Here is a 21,465-nt window from a genome sequence, read left to right as displayed (position 1 = left end):
GCTGTGAATACTTTCCGGATACACTGTATATCTAGTACATCACAGCTATATACAAATAACCTTTGTCTTGGTTGTTTATCAGAATGTCATGTTTGTACCTGTGGGGGCCAACTTTCTGAGGTAGTCTGACCATGGCAGGATAACTCGTGCACGGCCGCTGACACATGTCATAAGGGCCCTACTTAATGCCGACAAGACAAATATCATCAGGAGGTGTACAAGAGTCATGAACAGTGGGAAATGAAATTTCTGCAAAAGACCAGAATGGAGAAACGTTATTAATTGTGTAGACAGCTCAGCACAATCATAAAACATTTATATGGGAGTTTCTGATACCCACCTCATGTCATGTCACATTCCCATTTACAAATAAATTCAGTATATCCGATTGGGGGATTAACATTTCAGCTTTGGAAATCTGTTTAACATGTTTAATTCGGTCAGTGCAGTAAATCTGATGTATATAAATTTGCATACTAAAATAAAATAAGATTTTCAACCTACCGGTAAATCTTTTTCTCCTAGTCCGTAGAGGATGCTGGGGACTCCGTAAGGACCATGGGGTATAGACGGGCTCCGTAGGAGACATGGGCACTATAAAGAACTTTAGAATGGGTGTGCACTGGCTCCTCCCTCTATGCCCCTCCTCCAGACCTCAGTTAGAGAAACTGTGCCCAGAGGAGACGGACAATACGAGGAAAGGATTTTGTTAATCTAAGGGAAAGATTCATACCAGCCCACACCATCCACACCGTATAACCTGGAACATACGCAACCAGTTAACAGTATGAACAAAACAGTATCAGCTAAAGACTGGATCTCAACTGTAACATAACCCTTATGTAAGCAAAAACTATATACAAGCCTTGCAGATTTTGTCCGCACTGGGAAGGGCGCCCAGCATCCTCTACGGACTAGGAGAAAAAGATTTACCGGTAGGTTTAAAATCTTATTTTCTCTTACGTCCTAGAGGATGCTGGGGACTCCGTAAGGACCATGGGGTTTATACCAAAGCTCCAGACCGGGCAGGAGAGTGCAGACGACTCTGCAGCACTGACTGAGCAAACGCAAGGTACTCATCAGTCAGGGTATCAAACTTATAGAACTTTGAAAAGTGTTTGAACCTGACCAGGTAGCTGCTCGGCAAAGCTGTAAAGCCGAGACGCCTCGGGCAGCCGCCCAAGAAGAGGCCACCTTCCTAGTGGAATGGGCCTTTACCGAATTTGTTAACGGCAATCCTGCTGTAGAATGAGCCTGCTGAATCGTGTTACAGATCCAGCGAGCAATAGTCTGCTTCGAAGCAGGAGTGCCAACTTTGTTGGCTGCATACAGGACAAACAGTGCTTCTGTTTTCCTAACCCGAGCCGTCCTGGCTACATAGATTTTTAAGGCCCTGACTACATCCAGGGATTTGGAATCCTCCAAGTCACCCGTAGCCACAGGCACCACAATAGGTTGGTTCATATGAAATAAAGAAACCACCTTAGGCAAAAATCGAGTCCTCAACTCTGCTCTATCCACATGGAAGGTCAAATAGGGGCTCTTGTGAGACAAGGCCGCCAATTCGGACACCCGCCTTTCAGATGCCAAGGCCAACAACATGACCACCTTCCAAGTGAGAAATTTCAATTCAACCGTTTGAAGAGGTTCAAACCAGTGAGACTTCAGGAACCGTAACACCACGTTAAGGTCTCAAGGCGCCACTAGGGGCACAAAAGGAGGCTGGATGTGCAGCACTCCCTTTACAAAAGTCTGGACTTCTGGGAGAGAAGCCAATTCCTTCTGAAAGAAAATAGACAGGGCCGAAATCTATACCTTAATGAAGCCTAATTTTTGGCCCATATCCACTCCTGTTTGTAGAAAGTGGAGAAAACGGCCCAGATGGAAATCTTCCGTAGGAGCATTCTTGGCTTCACACCAAGAAACATACTTCCTCCAGATACGGTGATAATGTTTTGCCGTCACCTCCTTCCTAGCCTTTATCAGAGTAGGGATGACTTCCTCCGGAATACCTTTCCCAGCTAGGATTCGGTGTTCAACCGCCATGCCGTCACACGTAACCGCGGTAAGTCTTGGAACACGCAGGGCCCCTGTTGTAACAGGTCCTCCCTGAGAGGAAGAGGCCATGGATCCTCTGTGAGCATCTCCTGAAGATCTGAATACCAGGCCCTTCGAGGCCAATCTGGAACAATGAGGATTGTTTTCACTCTTTTTTGTCTTATGATTCTCAATATTTTTGAGATGAGAGGAAGAGGGGGGAACACACAGACCGACTGAAACACCCAAGGTGTCACCAGGGCGTCCACCGCTACTGCCTGAGGGTCCCTTGACCTGGCACAATACCTCCGAAGCTTCTTGTTGAGGCGTGACGCCATCATGTATGTGAGGAATTCCCCAAAGACTTGTTATCTCTGTAAAAACGTCTTGATGAAGTCTCCACTCTCCTGGATGGAGATCGTGTCTGCTGAGGAAGTCTGCTTCCCAGTTGTCCACTCCCGGAATGAAGCCTGCTGACAGAGCGCTTACGTGATTTTCCGCCCAGCGAAGAATCCTGGAGGCTTCCGCCATTGCCACTCTGCTCCTTGTCCCGCCTTGGCGATTTACATGAGCCACGGCTGTGACGTTGTCTGATTCAATCAGAACCCGTAGGTCGCGAAGAAGATTCTCCGCTTGTCGTAGGCCGTTGTATATGGCCCTCAATTCCAGTACATTGATGTGTAGACAAGCCTCCTGGCTTGACCATAGGCCCTGAAAACTTCTTCTTTGTGTGACTGCTCAACATCCTTGGAGGCTCGCGTCCGTGGTCACCAGAACCCAGTCTTGAATGCCGAACCTGCGACCCTCTAGAAGGTGAGCACTTTGCAGCCACCACAGGAGAGACACCCTGGCCCGGGGGGACAGGTTTATCTTCTGATGTATTAGTAGATGGGACCCTGACCACTTGTCCAGGAGGTCCCACTGAAACGTCCCTGCATGAAACCTGCCGAAGGGGATGGCCTCTTAGGCCGCCACCATTTTCCCCAGAACTGAAGTGCATTGATGAAGAGACACTCTTTTTGGTTTTAACAAGTCTCTGACCATGTTCTGGAGGTCCTGGGCTTTTTACATCGGGAGAAAAACCCTCTTCTGTTCCGTGTCCAGAATCATGCCTAGGAATGATAGTCGAGTCGTTGGAATCAATTGTGACATTGGCAGATTGAGAATCCAACCGTGTTCCACGCTCTTCTGCAATTGATCTCTCGATCTTGCTTTTATCAGGAGATCGTCCAAGTATGGGATAATTGTGACTCCCTGCCTGCGCAGGAACACCATCATCTCCGCCATCACCTTGGTGAAGATCCTTGGGGCCGTGGAAAGCCCAAACGGCAACGTCTGAAACTGGTAATGACAGTCCCGTACAGCGAATCTCAGGTACGCCTGATGAGGAGGATATATGGGGACATGAAGGTATGCATCCTTTATGTCGAGTGACACCATAAAATCCCCCCCTTCCAGACTGGAGATCACAGCCCGGAGCGATTCCATCTTGAATTTGAACTTTCTCAAGTACAGGTTTAGGGATTTTAGATTTAAAATGGGTCTGACCGAACCATCCGGCTTCGGGACCACGAACAGGGTCGAATAGTACCCTTTCCCCTGTTGGATTAGGGGAACCTTGACAATCACTTGCTGTTGATACAGCTTTTGAATTTCAGCGAACACTCTCTCTGGGGTAGAAGCTGGCAAGGCAGACTTGAAAAATCGGCGAGGGGGCACCTCTGCAAATTCCAGTTTGTAGCCTTGGGATACAATATCCATCACCCAAGGATCCACGTCTGACAGAACCCAGACCTGGCTAAAGAGTCGAAGACGTGCCCCCACCGGTGCGGACTCCCTCAGCGGAGCCCCAGCGTCATGCGGTGGATTTAGTAGAAGCCGGGGAGGACTTCTGCTCCTGGGAACTAGCCGAAGCAGGTGCTCTCTTTCCTCTACCCTTACCTCTGGCGAGGAAAGATGAACCCCGACCTCTTCTGGACTTATGCGACCGAAAGGAATGCATCTGATATTGTGGAGTTTTCTTTTGCTGCGGGGGAACAAAAGGCAAAAAGGTAGATTTACCCTCGGTAGCTGTGGCAACCAGGTCCGCGAGACCTTCCCCAAATAAAACTTCACCTTTGTATGGCAAAACCTCCATATGCTTCGATTCGGCATCACCTGACCATTGGCGGGTCCACAGGGCTCACCTAGCAGAAATCGCCATGGCGTTGGCTCTCGAACCCAGCAGCCCAACGTCGTCCCTCATATATAAGACTGCGTCTTTAATGTGGCCTAAGGTCAATAAAATGGTATCCCTATCTAGGGTATCAAGTTCAGCTGACAAGGTATCTGTCCAAGCTGCAACTGCACTACACACCCATGCCGATGCTATTGCCGGTCTGAGCAAAGCACCTGTATGCGCATAAATAGACTTTAAAGTAGTTTCCTGTCTGCGATCAGCAGGATCCTTGAGGGCTGCCGTGTCTGGAGACGGTTAGCGCCACTTTCTTGGACAGGCGTGTTAAAGCCTTGTCCACCCTGGGTGAGGATTCCCAACGTACCCTGTCCTGTGCAGGGAAAGGTTATGCCATAAGAATCCTCTTGGGAATCAGCAGTTTTTTATCTGGAGTTTCCCAAGCTTTTTCAAATAACTCGTTAAGCTCATGGGATGGGGGAAAGGTTACCTCAGGTTTCTTTTCCTTATACATGCGCACCCTCGTGTCAGGGACCGAGGGGTCATCTGTGATATGCAAAACATCTTTTATTGCAACAATCATATAATTAATATTTTTGGCCACCCTTGGGTGTAACCTCGCCTCATCCGTGTCGGTATCAGTCTGCTATTTGGGATAGGGGACGTTTTAGAGACCCAGAAGGGCCCGGTGACCCAGCCGAAGCCGTGGATTGACTCCCTGCTTTTTCCCTGGACTCTGCTTTGTCCATTCTCTTATGTAATAAGGTCACATTTGCATTTAAAACATTCCACATGTCCATCCAATCTTGAGTCGGCTTTGCCGACGGAGACACCACAATCATCTGCTCCACCTCCTCCTTAGCTGAGCCTTCCGTATCAGACATGCAGACACACTCGTACCGACACCCCCACACACACAGGGATATAGTTATAAGGAGACAGTTCCCCAATAAGGCCCTTTGGAGAGACAGAGAGAGAGTATGTCAGCATACACCCAGCGCCAACTGACACTGGAAAATAAACTCCCAGATAATAGCGCTTTTATATTAATTACTGTGTTAATACACTCACTGCACCTTACAAGTGCCCCCCCCCCCCCTTCCTCTTTTCAGCCCTGTGTCACCGTGTTCAGCAGGGGAGAGACAGGGGAGCCAGCTTCTCTGCAGATCTCTGTGGAGAAAATGGCGCTGGTTAGTGCTGAGGGACCAAGCTCCGCCCCCTCCAGCGGCGGGCTTCTGTCCCGCTCAAAGTATCTCAAAACTGGCAGAGGATTTAAAGAATTACTGCCTTCCCAGTGTCTATTATAATGCCAGATATAGAGGTTATTATTGCTGCCCAGGGCGCCCCCCCCTGCGCCCTGCACTCATCAGTGCCCGCTAGTGTGTGTAGTGTGTGGGAGCAATGGCGCGCAGCGTTACCGCTGCACGCTTACCTCAGTGAAGATCTGAAGTCTTCTGCCGCCTTGAAGTCTTCTTTTCTTCTTATACTCACTCGGCTTCAATCTTCCGGCTCTGTGAGGAGGACGGCGGCGCGGCTCTGGGACGAACGGCGGGGGGAGACCTGCGTTCCGACTCCCTCTGGAGCTAATAGTGTCCAGTAGCCTAAGAAGCAGAGCCTATCACTTAAGTAGGTCTGCTTCTCTCTCCTCGTCCCACGATGCAGGGAGCCTGTTGCCAGCAGTGCTCCCTGAAAATAAAAAACCTAACAAAATTCTTATTTCAGAGAAACTCAGGAGAGCTCCCCTGTAGTGCACCCAATCTCCTCTGGGCACAGGATCTAACTGGGGTCTGGAGGAGGGGCATAGAGGGAGGAGCCAGTGCACACCCATCCTAAAGTTCTTTATAGTGCCCATGTCTCCTGCGGAGCCCGTCTATACCCCATGGTCCTTACGGAGTCCCCAGCATCCTCTAGGACGTAAGAGAAATATAATTTGAGCTTAACGATCTTTACTTTCTGTATAAATTGCCATCACATAGAAACACAGAATTTGACGGCAGATCGGAATCACTTGGCCCATCTATTCACTAGTTACTTTTTCGTCAGAAGCCAACTAACCTACCAGTACCTGTAGGAAATCCACACAAGCATTGGGAGAATAATCACACTCCACACAGTTAGGTCTACACAGAGTTCAACACAAGTCAGTTTTGTGTATTGATCGTTCAGATTTTTAAATTGCACATGCTCAGGGGTCGTACACATGCACCTAGTGTCCATGCTGATTCCCAATATACAACTCAATTGTATCTTCACTTGTGGATTAAAGGGAATTGTTGGCTGACAACGGGGCTTTGGCACATAAGTTTAATGAGGACATGTCAACAGAACTGCAGGCTATGTAGAGTTATGCATACACGGAGACACGCCCGTTTTCAGGCCCCAGTGATCGATGGAAGCTGGATGCCAGGACTGGTGACTGTTTATACCTCTCTGTACTAACCAGGAAGCAGAGGTTACTGCAAGCACCAGCGATCTTCGTCCTTCATTGTACCTCCCTATGGATCTATGTGCCCCCCAAATGCATGCCGACCATGAAGCAGATCACAACTTTGCTAGCAGTCCGTGGAAGCAAAGTGATACTAACAATAGACAGACTGGTGTGGATACCCCAGCGTAAAGCTATAGTACTACCATGGATTGATTTCAGTATAAAAAAATATATTTTATATATATATATATATATATATATATATATATATATATAGAGAGAGAGAGAGAGAGAGAGAGAGAGAGAGAGAGAGGGAGAGGGAGAGAAGGAGATTTATGGTAAGAACATACCTTTGTTAAATCTCTTGCTGTGAGGTACACTGGAGTAACATCAGGGTGTAGAGTAGGATCTTGATCCGAGGCACCAACAGGCTAAAAGCTTTGACTGTTCCTAAGATGCATAGCGCCGCCTCCAGGCACTGGAGCTCAGTTTTGTTAACCAGTCCAATGCAGTAGCAGGTAAAAGAGACAACAGTTAGTAGCCACATACAACCACATTCTCACGACATACCAACCCAAAAGAAGCTAAGTGCGTCAGGGTAGGCGCAGAGTGGAATCCAGTGTACCTCGCAGAAAGAAATTTGACAAAAGTTAAGTTCTTACCATAAATCTCCTTTTCTGCAGCGGGGTATACTGGTATTCCACAGGGATAATATCGGGGGGGGGAAGCAGTTCCTCATGGGAAGGGACGCACTGTAGCGGGCACAAGAACCCAGCGTCCAAACGAGGCATCCTGGGAGGCGGAAGCAACGAAGGCATAGAACCTTATGAACAACATGTTCACTGAGGACCACGTAGCAGCCTTGCACGATTGTTCAAGGGTCGCACCACGGCGGGCCGCCCAAGAAGGTCCAACAGATCGAGTAGAATGAGCTTTAATTGTAGCAGGAGCTGGAAGTCCAGCCTGTACATAAGCATGTGCAATCACCATTCTAATCCATCGGGCCAAGGTCTGCTTATCAGCAGGCCAGCCACATTTGTGAAAACCAAAAAAGGACAAAGAGATAATCAGATCTCCGAAGTGAAGCTGTTCTCTTCACATAAATACGGAGAGCCCGTACCACATCCAAAGACTGCTCTTTGGAGGATAAACCTGGAGAGGTAAAGGCTGGGACCACAATCTCTTGGTTAAGGGGGAAAGACGACACCACCTTAGGCAGATAACCAGGGCGAGTTCTAAGAACCACCCGGTCACGGTGAAAAATCAGAAAGGGTGACCGGACAAGGCACCCAAGTCTGAAACCCGTCTAGCAGAGGCAATAGCCAGCAAAAACAAGACCTTAAGAGTAAGCCATTTAAGGTCCACAGACTCAAAAGGTTCAAACGGAGACTCTTGTAAGACATCCAGAACAACCGACAAATCCCAAGGAGCCACAGGACGAACATAGGGAGGCTGAATCCGTAAAACACCCTGAGTGAATGTATGAAAATCAGGCAGAGTTGCAATTTTTCTCTGAAACCATATCGACAAGGCAGAAATATGAACCTTGAGGGAGGCCAGAAGAAGGCCCAAGTCCAGGCCCTGTTGCAGAAAAGCCAAAAAGTTTGGCAGTAATGAACGTGTATGCATCATAATTCTTAGCCGCACTCCAAGTGAAGTAAGAATTCCAGACCCTATGAAAATCAGAGCAGAAGCTGGTTTACAGGCCTTCAACATAGTTTGAATGACCACCTAAGAAAATCCTTTGGCCCTCAGAACTGAAGCTTCAAGAGCCACGCATTCAAAGCCAGCTGGGCCAAATCCTGGTAGATACAAGGGCCCTGAACGAGGAGGAGGTCTGGGCACTGAGGAAGTAGAAGAGGACGCTCTATCGAGAGACCCTGTAGGTCTGAGAACCAATGCCGTCTGGGCCACGCTGGAGCAATTAGAAGTAGTATTACTCCTTCTTGCTTGAACTTCCGTATTACAAAGGGACACCGGAGGGAACACGTACGGCAGCCGAAATTTCCATGGAACTGCCAGTGCGTCCACGAACGCTGCTTGAGGATCCCTTGTCCTTGCTCCGAAGACCGGAACCTTGTGATTGTGTCGAGATGCCATCAGGTCTACATCTGGTAGGCCCTACCTGTCCACTAGGAGTTGAAAGATTTCCGGATGAAGGCTCCGCTCTCCAGCATGTACGTCCTAACGACTGAGGAAGTCCGCTTCCCAGTTGAGGACACCCGATATGAACACTGCCGAAAATTGCTGGTAGATGGCGTTCGGCCCAAAGAAGAATCTTGGACACTTCCAACATTGCCATGCGGCTTCGAGCGCCACCTTGATTTATGTACGCCACCATGGTGGTGTTGTCCGACTGTACTTGAACAGGCTTGTTCTGTACCAGAGGCAGGGCTAGATTCAAAGCATTGAACACTGCCCGCAACTCCAGAATGTTTATCGGGAGGAGAGAGATTCCTCCCTGGTCCACCGATCCTGAAGAAAGTGTTGCTCCAACCCCGCACACTGACGTTAGAAGGACCCAGTTGGAGATCCAGAAGGGACGACCCGTGCTCAATTGCTGGTCCTGTAGCCACCAGGTCAGTGACAGGCGATCCTCTGGAGTCAAGGAGATAATGAGAGTCCTGATCCGGTGAGGCAGGCTGTCCCATTTGGAAAGAGGTAACCTCTGGAGAGGACGGGAGTGAAATGGAGCATACTCCACCATGTCGAAAGCCGACATCATGAGGTGTAGTACTTGCATCGCCGAGTGTATCGACACACGTGGGTGGGATAGGTAGCATCTTCTCTTGTCCTGAATTTCCAGGATCTTCTCCAGAGACAAAAACAACCGCTGGTTGTGGGTGTAAAGTAATGCCCCCAGGTGCACCATGCTCTGAGCAGGGACCAGTGAGGCTTTCTTCCAGTTGATGAGCCACCAGTGGCCATGCAGGAATTGGATCGTCTGTTCCAGATGACGAAGGAGAACCTCTGGAGAGTTTGTCTGGATCAACAAGTCATCTAAATACGTCAGGATCCTAATACCCCGACGGCGGAGCAGAGCAGTCATGACCTTGGTGAACATTCTTGGAGCCGTAGTCAGACCAAACGGTAAGGCCTGAAATTGAAAATGTAGGTTGCCAATAGCAAACAGCAGGTATTGCTGATGCGACACAGCAATAGGTATATGCAGGTAAGCATCCTGTATGTCCAGGGATACCATATAGTCCTTAGGCTCCACAGCCAGAACAATAGAGCGAAGAGTTTCCATACGGAATTTGGAAACTAACAAATTTGTTCAAAGACTTGAGGTTGAGAATGGGCCGGGAAGACCCATTCGGTTTCAGAACTAGGAACAGCGTTCAATAGTACCTCCTGCCTCTCTAGGCCTGAGGCACCGGCACTATCACTCCTGTGTCCAGGAGGGAATACACCACCAAATGTAGAGTTTTTGCTTTTACCGGATCCGAATGGATGTTTGTTGAGCAAAACTGGTGAGGGGGAAGTTTCTTGAAAAAGAGATGGCGTATCCGTGAGCGACGACTTCCCTTAACCAGGCATCCGAAGTGGTCTGTAACCATACCTGGGCAAACCGTAGAAGTCGGCCTCCCACCCTGGGATCTCCCAGGGGGAGGCCCGCTCCGTCATGCAGCAGGATTGTCTGTTTTGGAAGCAGGCTGATGGGCAGCCCAGGCACGTTTAGGCTTCGGCTTAGTGGATTTGGAAGTGCAAACCTGTTTCGGCTACGCCTGACCCTCTGTTTTACCTGGACGTCGAAAGGAACGAAAGGAAGTACTCTTAGCCTTCGGAGCCGAAGGAGTAGTACTAGGCAGACAGGCAGTCTTAGCGGATGCTAAGTCAGCAACAATCTTGTTGAGATATTCGCCAAAGAGAGTGTTTCCCTTAAAGGGGATCACCTCCAAGGTCTTTTTAGAGTCCAGATCTACAGGACCGCAACCAGAGAATCCGGCGAGCCAGAATGTACGTAGTAGACGCTTTGGCCGCCAGGACACCTGCATCAGATGCTGCCTCCTGAATATAATGAAAGGCTGTAATAATATATGAAAGACACGGTCTAGCATTATCAGGAACATTAGACGGTAGCTCCGCTTCAATTTCCTGAACCCAGGCTTCAATAGTTTTTGCAGCCCAAGAAGCCGCAATAGTGGGCCTATGCACAGCTCCAGCAAGAGTGTAAATAGACTTCAAGCAACACGCTTATCCGTCGGTTCTTTCAGAGAGGCAACGGAAGTGGCAGGCAGAGCAGATGACACCACCAGACGCGCGACTTGCGAGTCCACCGGCGGCGGGGTTTCCCAATTTTTACTTAACTCCGCAGCGAGGGGGTAACGAGGCAGCATCTTCTTAGACAGGGAGAATTTCTTTCCTGGATACTCCCAGGATTCCTGACGTATGTCAACTAAGTGGTCAGAATGGGGTAAAACTAATTTAGTAACCTTCTGACGTTTGAACTTATCTGGTTTCTTAGAGGTATCTGGAGGCTCTGCGTCATCATCAATTTGAAGAATCAGCCTGATAACCTCCAAAACGTCAGGAACATCCACCTGTGTAATAGATCAGAAGTATCTGCATCAGTGTCTGTATAGACGCCATCTTCATTGGATGAAGTATCCGAAACATGGGTGGATTGTGAGGAAGTAATGGCCCGCTTAGATGACCCCTTGGTCCTAGGAAGGCAAGGGTTAGGTTTTTGTTTAACCAAAGACTGATTTAATTGCTGTAACTGAGAGGACAGAGTATCTGCCAATGGCAGATTAACTGCAGGGACAATATGTAGCTGTAATGGCACAGGAGATCCCATAGTTACTAGCGTAGTAAGCAAATTAGAGAAAGCAGCCCAAGGTGAAACAGTGTGAAACACTATATTATATGAGAACCCTGACGCACGTAGCCCCCCTCAGGGTACAGAATATAGGGATAGCAATATGTGATACACGAAATAGAAATCACACAGCAGCTACGGGCACACACACACAGTCACATGTACAATGTAGAAATTATTAACAAGCAATACTAAGTAACTGTACTACCAAGTTAAGCCATGTAGGTATATAGATATAACAATGCACAATACAGACTGGATGTATATCACAGCGTACTTGTACTAAATATTCCTGTAGTAATGCACTTGTTCTTAACTAACAGTATAAATGACATGTAGAAAACTTAAGTGTCCTGTAAATGCACAGCGCTGATGATGCAGGCGGCTTTACAGAGGAGACATTGGCCAACAGTCCCAGAATCAGCTCAGCATGTAGAAATGGCGCCCAAACGCTGACAGGGAGTGAGGGAGACAGAGAGAAGCAGCTCCAGGGCGGGAACATTTGCAGTAAATGGCGCCTGCGGCTGGGGGAGGTGCTACAGGACAGAGCCTTATCCCCTTGCTGGACTTCACCATCAGGTACTGCGGGGCCTATTGAAACGTATTGTTATATGATCCAATCTGTGCCCCTTGCCCTGGTGGTCTAGAGGGGTCCCTGTACGGCCAGTGTCCACGCCAGCGCGCGCGGTCCGTCTCCTGGAGACCGCGCTGGATCGCGATTTTCAGCGGGTCCCACCTGCTGTAAGTACCCGGCAAACAGGGCACGGGAGTATACAGCGCCGCAGCACGATATGTCAGCATGACATATAGCACTTCTAAGTGCCTGTGCTGCGGCCCTTGAAGTCTTCTTTCTTCTTAAAAAGCTCTTTTTAAGGCTGCCTAGTGCAGCCCTCCCTGTTAGCTGCCTGCAGGCACCAACTTACAAACGGAGTTCCAGTGCCTGGAGGCGGGGATATAGAGGAGGCAGCGCTATGCATCTTGGGAACAATCAAAGCTTTTAGCCTGTTGGTGCCTCGGATCAAGATCCAACTCTTCACCCCAATGTTATTCCCTGTGGAAAACCAGTGTACCCCGCTGCAGAAAGGAGTTTTATTCTTCAAGAAAAATCCAAGTTAAGCACAATCTGGTAGCCGTGGCCCCAGATTTCTAAATTGCTGAAAAAGAAATATAAGATTTTAAACCTACCGGTAAATCTTTTTCTCCTAGTCCGTAGAGGATGCTGGGGACTCCGTAAGGACCATGGGGTATAGACGGCTCAGCAGGAGACATGGGCACTCTAAGACTTTAGAATGGGTGTGCACTGGCTCCTCCGTCTATGCCACTCCTCCAGACCTCAGTTAGGACTGTGCCCAGAGGAGACGGACAGTACGAGGAAAGGATTTTTGTTAATCTAAGGGCGAGATACATACCAGCCCACACCATACACACCGTACAACATGGTATATACTAAACCAGTTAACAGCATGAACAACAGCATCAGCCCGAGACTGATCTCAACTGTAACATAACCCTTATGTAAGCAACAACTATATACAAGCCTTGCAGAATTTTTCCGCACTGGGACGGGCGCCCAGCATCCTCTACGGACTAGGAGAAAAAGATTTACCGGTAGGTTTAAAATCTTATTTTCTCTTACGTCCTAGAGGATGGTGGGGACTCCGTCAGGACCATGGGGATTATACCAAAGCTCCAGACAGGGCGGGAGAGTGCGGATGACTCTGCAGCACCGATTGATCAAACATGAGGTCCTCATCAGCCAGGGTATCAACCTTGTAGCATCTTGCAAAAGTGTTTGAACCCGACCAAGTAGCAGCTCTGCAAAGCTGTAATGCCAAGAAGAGCCGACAGTACAATGAAAGGAATTTGGTAATCCAGGGCAAGATTCATACCAGCCACACCAATCATACCGTATAACATGTGAAAACAACCAGTTAACAGTATGACAAACAACAGAGCATCAGGTCAAACCCTGATGCAACCATAACATAACCCTTATTGAAGCAATAACTATATACAAGCATTGCAGAAGTCGTCCGCACTTAGGACGGGCACCCAGCATCCACTACGGACTACGAGAAATAGATTTACCGGTAGGTAAAATCTTATTTTCTCTAACGTCCTAGTGGATGCTGGGGACTCCGTAAGGACCATGGGGATTATACCAAAGCTCCCAAACTGGCGGGAGAGTGCGGATGACTCTGCAGCACCGATTGAGCAAACAAGAGGTCCTCCTCAGCCAGGGTATCAAACTTGCAGAACTTTGCAAAAGTGTTTGAACCTGACCAAGTAGCCGCTCGGCAAAGTTGTAATGCCGAGACCCCTCAGGCAGCCACCCAAGAAGAGCCCACCTTCCTAGTGGAATAGGCCTTTTCCGAATTTTGGAACCGGCTATCCAGCCGTAGAATGAGCCTGCGGAATCGTGTTACAGATCCAGCGAGCAATAGTCGGTTTAGACGCAGGAGCGCCAACCTTGTTGGCTGCATACAGGACAAACAGTGCTTCTGTTTTCCTAACCCTAGCCGTTCTGGCGCTATAAATCTTTAAGGCCCTGACTACATCAAGGGACTTGGAACCCTGCAAGGCACCCGTAGCCACAGGCACCACAATAGGTTGGTTCATATGAAATGACGAAACCACCTTAGGCAGAAAATGAGGACGAGTCCTCAACTCTGCTTTATCCGCATGGAAAATCAGATGGGGGCTCTTGTAAGACAAAGCCGCCAAGTCGGACACCCGCCTTGCAGATGTCAAGGCCAATACCATGACCACTTTCCAAGTGAGAAACTTCAATTTGACTGTTTGAAGAGGTTCAAATCAGTGTGATTTAAGGAACTGTAACACCACGTTAAGGTCCCACGGTGCCACTGGAGGCACAAAAGGAGGTTGGATGAGCCACACTCCCTTTACAAAAGTCTGGACTTCTGGGAGAGAAGCCAATTCCTTCTGAAAGAATATAGATAAACTCGAAATCTGCACCTTAATGGAGCCTAACTTTAGGCCCATATCCACACCTGACTGCAGAAAATGGAGAAAACTACCCAGTTGAGAATCATCCTTAGGGCATTCCTGGCTTCACACCAAGACACATATTTTCTCCCGATACGGTGATAGTGTTTTGCCGTTACCTCCTTCATAGCTGTAATAAGAGTAGGGACGACTTCATCCGGTATACCTTTCCTAGCTAGGATTTGGTGTTCAACCGCCATGCCGCTAAACGTAACCGCGGTAAGTCTTGGAACACACAGGGCACCTGTAGTAACAGGTACTCCCTGAGAGGAAGAGGCCATGGATCTTCTGTGATCATTTCCTGGAGATCTGAACTCCAGGCCCTTCGAGGCCAATCTGGAACAACGAGTATTGTCTGCACTCTTGTTTGTCTTATGATTCTCAATATCCTTGAGATGCGAGGAAGTGGAGGGAACACAGAGACCGACTGAAAAGCCCACGGTGTCACCAGGGCGTCCACTGCCACTGCCTGAGGGTCCCTTGACCTGGAACAATACGTCCGAAGCTTTCTGTTGAGGCGTGACGCCATCATGTCTATTTGAGGAAGTCCCCAATGACTTGTCACCTCTGCAAAGACTTCTTGATGAAGTCCCCACTCTCCTGGATGGAGATCGTGTCTGCTGAGGAAGTCTGCTTCCCAGATGTCTACTCCCGGAATGAAGACCACTGACAGAGCGCTTACATGATTTTCCGCCCAGCGAAGAATCCTGGTGGCTTCTGCCATTGCTGCTCTGCTTCTTGTCCCGCCCTGGCGGTTTACATGCGCCCCGGTTGCGACGTTGTCTGACTGTAACAGAACAGGTAGGTTGCGAAGAAGATTCTCCGCCTGTCGGAGGCCGTTGTATATGCCCTTAATTCCAGTATATTGACGTGTAGACAAGCCTCCTGGCTTGACCATATTCCCTGAAAATTGTTTCCCTGTGTGACTGCTCCCCAACCTCGGAGGCTCGCGTCCGTGGTCACAAGAACCCAATCTTGAATGCCGAACCTGCGACCCTCTAGAAGGGGAGTACTCTGGAGCCACCACAGGAGAGAGAGAGAGAGAGAGAGAGAGAGAGAGAGAGAGAGAGAGAGAGAGAGAGAGAGAGAGAGAGAGAGAGAGAGAGAGAGAGAGAGAGAGAGAGAGAGAGAGACACACCCTGGGGGACAGGGTATCTTCCGATGTATCCGCAGATGGGACGCTGACACTTGTCCAGAAGGTCCCACTGAAAAGTCCTTGCATGGAACCTGCTGAATGGAATGGCCTCGTAGGCCGCCACCATCTTTCCCAATACTCGAGTGCATTGATGAACTGACACTCTGTTTGGCTTTAACAGGTCTTTGATCATATTCTGGAGTTCCTGGGCTTTTTCCACCGGGAGAAAAACCCCTTTGTTTTCCCGTATCCAGAATCATGTCCAAAAAAGATAGCCGAGTTGTCGGAACCAACTGCGACTTAGGTAGATTTAGAATCCAGCTGTGCTGTTGTAGTACTCTCAGGGAGAGAGACACGGGTTTTAATAACGGTTCCCTTGAACTCGCATATATCAGGAGATCGTCCAAGTATGTGATACTTGTGACCCCTTGCTTGCGCAGGAGCACCATCATTTCCGCCATTACCTTGGTGAAAAATCTCGGGGCCGTGGAAAGCCCAAACGGCAACGTCTGAAACTGGTAATGACAATCCTGTATGCGAATCTTAGGTACGCCCGATGAGGAGGATATATGGGGACATGAAGGTATGCATCCTTTATGTCTAGTGACACCATAAAATCCCCCCCCCCCTTTCCAGGCTGGATATCCTTGCCTTGAGAGATTCCATCTCAAGTTTGAACCTCTTTAAATATAGGTTCAGGGATTTTAGATTCAGAATTGGTCATCCGGCTTTGGGACCACAAATAGGGTTTAATAAAACCCTTTTCCCTGCTGCACTACGGGAACCATGATAACCACTTGCTGTTGACACAGTTTTAGTATGGCAGCCAAAACTATTTTCCTCTCCGGGGAAGTAGCTGGCAAAGCAGATTTGAAAATCGGTGTGGAAGCACCTCTTTGATGGATTTGGTAGAGGCCAGGGAGGACATTTTTCCTGTGAACTAGCCGTAGCCGGTGTTCTTTTCCCTCTACCTCTGGCGAGGAAAGAAAGCCACGCCCCTTTCTGAACTTATGCGACCGAAAGGACTGCATCTGTTATTACGGTGTTTCCTTTTGCTGTGGGGGAACGTAAGGCAAAAAAGACGACTTACCCGCGGTAGCTGTGAAAACCAGGTCCGCGAGGCTCTCCCCAGATAAAATTTCACCCTTGCAAGGTAAAGCCTCCATATGACTCTTTGAGCCAGCATCACCTGTCCATTGACGGGTCCGCAGGGACCTACTAGCAGAACCTGCCATGGCATTAGCTCTTGAACCCAAAAGCCCAATATCTCTCGCAGCCTCTCTGATATATAGTGCTGCGTCCTTGATGTGACCTAAGGTCAACACCCTACTATTTTTATCTAGGGTGTCAATGTCATACGACAAGTTATCAGCCCAAGCTGTAATTGCGCTACCTACCCCTGCCGACGCTACTGCAGGTCTAAATAGGGCTCCCGTAGTCGCATAAATTGATTTTAAGGTAGATTCCTGCCTACGATCCGCAGGATCCTATAGAGCCACCGTATCAGGGGGCGGTAATGCTACCTTTTTGGACCAGCGCTTTAACGCCCTGTCCAGCGTGGGCGAGGATTCCCACCGTAACCTGTCCTTTGAGGGGAAAGGATACGCCATAATAATTCCCTTGGGAACTTGCAGTCTAATGTCAGGAGTCTCCCAAGCTTTTTTAAATAAAACGATCAGCTCATGAGATGAGTTAGTTTACTTTCCTTTAAACATGCCGACCCTCGTGTCAGGGACAGAGGAATCCTCTGTGATATGCAAAACATATTTTATTGTAATAATCATATATTGAATACTTTCGCGACCCATGGGTGCAACCTTGCATCATCCTAGTTGACACTGGAGTCGGAATCGGTGTTGGTATCAGTGTCTGCTAACTGGGTAAAGGGACGTTTATGTGACCCTGAAAAGTCCTGGGACACAGTAAAAGCCATGGGTTAATTCCCTGCTTGTCTTTGGACTCTGCTTTGTCCAATCTGTAATAAAGCCACATTAGCAGTCAAAACATTCCATATGTCCACCCAATCAGGTGTCGGCTGTGCCGACGGAGACACCACCACCATCTGCTCTGCATCCTCCCTAGACGAGCCTTCCGCTTCAGGCATGTCGACACACACGTACTGACACCCCCACACACACTGGGATAAATATGGGGACTGACCCACAATAAGGCCCTTTGGAGAGACAGAGAGAGTATGCCAGCACACACCCAGCGCCACAATATACTGAAACCAAGGTCCCAGCCTAAATAGATATAAATATATATATATATATATATATATATATATATATATATATATATATATATATATATATATATATATATATATATATATATACACATACCACTTCAGTTCTGAACCTAATGGAATCACAAGGATGGAAAGACACGTACAGATGGGTCACGGTAGATGTACAGTCCTTATATACGTGCATCGAACATGATCAAGGAATTCAAGCATGCAACTTTTTCATGAGGAAGGATCATCTTATTACGGACGACCACCGGATTTTTATTTGTGAAATTATGAATTTTATCTTGAAACACAATTTTAAATTTCAGGATCAATTTTATCTCCAGACCTGCGGGACAGCGATGGGCACTATATTCGCGCCTAGTTTCGCCAATCTTTTTATGGGCCACTGGGAAAATGAATATATTTATACGGATCATCCTTTTAACTTGAATATAATTTTTTATAAAAGGTATATAGATGACATTTTAATTATATGGGACGGCGATGAAACCTCTTTCAAAGACTTCCTCATCTATATATCCGACAATACCATGAACTTGAAGTTCACCTCCAACAACAACACGGAACAAATAGAGTTTCTAGACCTGATACGGACTCACCAAGGAAATGAAGTCATTACGAAGAACTTCATTAAGAAGGTGGACACAAACAGCTATGTCCACTATCTGAGCAACCACCTTAAACGATGGAAAAATAATATTCCCCTCTCCCAGTTTACCAGGATTGCACGAAACTGCAAGAAGACGGATGATCGTGATGCCCAACTGTCAGTCTACACAGAGAGATTTAAAGAGAAAGGATATCCTGAACATATTCTAGCGGCAGCGAATATCAAAGCAAAAACCCTGGAAAGAAACAAACTTCTGGAATACAAACCCAAGGAGAATGATAAAAATAACGTTAGATTAATCACCACTTACAGTAAACATGACAACCTGATTAAACAAACACTCAAAATCACATTGAAACATACTATTAATGGACCCCATTCTCAAAGACTATTTACCAACCGAACCCCAAGTGGTTTTTAAGAAATCCCAAAATTTAAAGGACCTCCTTGCACCAAGCATGCTAAGAAACTATGACACTCCAAAAGGCATACTACCGAGATGTGTGGGATGTTTCAAATGTGGTCATTGCAACATCTGCAAGTATGTGAACCCAAACAGAAAAACCTTCAGGAACACAGGTGAAACCAAGGAGTACAAAATTAAGCACTTTATTAACTGCAACACATGCTCCGTCATCTACCTTTTGGAATGCCCGTGCAAGATGAAATATATTGGCAAGACTAAGAGGCCACTGAAAATCCGTATACAGGAGCATATAAGGAATATAAAAAACCGGGTCCAAACACACGCTGTATCCAGACACTTCCTACAACACCACGGTTCCAACCCGGAGGAACTCACGTTCAAGGGTCTGGAATTAGTGACACTTGGAGAAAGAGGGGGGGACCTCTCCAACCTCCTATCAAGGAGAGAAATGTTCTGGATACACGAAATGAAATCTCTTCATCTGGACGGACTGAATGAAGGCTACGAAATAGCCCCCTTTCTATAAACGTAAGCCTGTGCTCCTTTTCCTAAACTCCTGACATTATCCACCTGCCTTCTTTCTGGCTAAGTCCGGGTTGGAACACGGAGTTTTGGCTCCCCAACTTCTGGACCACCTCTTTCACTACCCTGACCTCAGATTACAGTCATACCACACTGGATATGCCCAAATTCGTCCGATCTTGGAAGCCAAGCAGTGTTGGCCCGGCCAGTACTGGGTATGGGAACTTCCCAAGAAGACCGGGTACTGTAGTAACAACTAGATAAGGGGCGTGATTTTTCTGCATCTTTTCTCTCCCCTCCTCCCCCCCCCCCTTTTTACCCCCTCCTTTTATTATCTCTGTATTTAAAGCTATTAAGTCCTTGGTTCTTAATATACGCCTATATACCTATAAATATAATTATAAATATAAGTCTCACCTTATCATTCTCCCTCTATCCACTTAAATTCACCCTATTTTTGACTAACTGATGTACACCTACAGAACATGCCTGACGTCGCAAATGGATGTCACTTTCGTAGGTGCATCATGTTATTTCACTTTCAACAGATTAGGGTCATGAATGATAGTTAAAATATACTATATACCCAATCTGTGTTATTTATATGTGAAAAATTAACGGTATATGATCCTAGAATCATATATATTTACTGACTCTCGTTCTTCCTATTTGCATGTGTGGCTTCCTGTGTGGAGACGGAGTTAGCATATTCAATTCATCTAACTACATGAATAAAATCCATGAAAACATGGCCGCCGGCTTCTGCTTCTAGCATGAACTGCTGTCATATCCCACGGACTCTGAGAAAATGGCTGCCGCACTTCCCTTCAAAGTGACCGGCGCATGCGCGGAAGGAAACAAGTGTAGGTTTTATTTAAGATCTAGCAGACGCCCCATAAAGAAAGGGGAGTGGTGTTTTAGAGATTAGACATTTTACTGGGGAATTTAATAGACATACTGTGAAAAAATTGCTTTCTACTATTTTTTGGCGCTGTTAGCTCAATATATATATATATATATATATATATATATATATATAGCAAAATGGAAACATGCAGCGGCACTCAGACTGATCCCAGTAAATAAAGTGCAAAGGTAACTTTTAATCCATGAAAAACAAAATGGGGTGACCAACGTTTCGGGGCGCTGACGCCCCTTTGTCAAGGTGAAACGTTGGTCACCCATTTTGTTGGGATCAGTCTCTGAGTGCCGCTGCATGTTTCCATTTTGCCGTGTACTTATCATTCCAGAGGGCACCGGATCCGTACATTTAGGGTGAGTGCCAGCTCTTCCGAGACATATACATATTATATATATATATATATATATATATATATATATATATATATATATATATATATATATATATATATATATACACACACACACACATATATACATATATACATACACACATACATATATACATATATATATATATATACACACATACATACATATATATGTATATATACACACACTTATACATATACACACACACATACAATTTGCACCAAATAAATGTGCCCCCCCTCGTTTTTGCCCCCTGTTATTGTTCAGCAGGGGAGAGTCCGGGAACACTTCTCTGCAGCATGCTGTGGAGAAAATGGCGCTGGTTAATGCTGGAGGATCAAGCCCGGCCCCCTCGACGGCGGGCTTCGGTCCTGCTCAATTTTCTTTATACTGGCGGGCATTTTATACTATACTGCCTCCACAGTATCGGAGACCTGTGCCAGTGCTGTTTTTGGAGGTAATATTTGCTGCCCAGGGCGCCCCCCCTGCGCCCTGCACCCGTACAGTGCCTTCAGTGTATGTTGGGAGCAATGGCGCGCAGCGGTGTACCTCATTGAAGATCTGAAGTCTTCTGCCACCTTTGAAGTCTTCTTTCTTCTCATACTCACCCGGCTTCTATCTTCCGGCTCTGTGAGGACGACGGTGGCGCGGCTCCGGGACGAACGGCGAGGGTGAGACCTGCGTTTCGACCCTCTGGAGCTAATGGTGTCCAGTAGCCTAAGAAGCAGAGCCTATCATTCAAGTAGGTCTGCTTC

The 21,465-nt window shown here is 47.3% G+C and overlaps 1 protein-coding gene across 12 annotated transcripts in view; it reads right to left on the bottom strand.

Moving 5' to 3' along the window:
* Nucleotides 1-21,465, bottom strand: part of SLC35C2 (solute carrier family 35 member C2) — a 199,300-nt gene that overhangs the window by 49,680 nt on the left and 128,155 nt on the right. For 10 of the 12 annotated variants that reach the window (XM_063960504.1, XM_063960497.1, XM_063960503.1 and 7 more), the window contains one exon: nucleotides 99-249. The exons of 1 other annotated variant lie outside the window; for it this stretch is intronic. In XM_063960504.1, coding sequence (XP_063816574.1) covers nucleotides 99-228 — 130 coding nt within the window. In that variant the 5' untranslated portion in view covers nucleotides 229-249. Of the gene's footprint in view, nucleotides 1-98; nucleotides 250-21,465 lie in introns of those variants that run through there. One more of the 12 variants, XM_063960496.1, reaches the window with a different exon arrangement.

Source organism: Pseudophryne corroboree, chromosome 3, assembly GCF_028390025.1.
Source record: "Pseudophryne corroboree isolate aPseCor3 chromosome 3, aPseCor3.hap2, whole genome shotgun sequence".
Classification (NCBI taxonomy): domain Eukaryota; kingdom Metazoa; phylum Chordata; class Amphibia; order Anura; family Myobatrachidae; genus Pseudophryne; species Pseudophryne corroboree.
The sequence above is the reverse complement of the archived record's forward strand: the minus strand, read 5'-3'. Positions and strand labels throughout refer to the sequence as shown.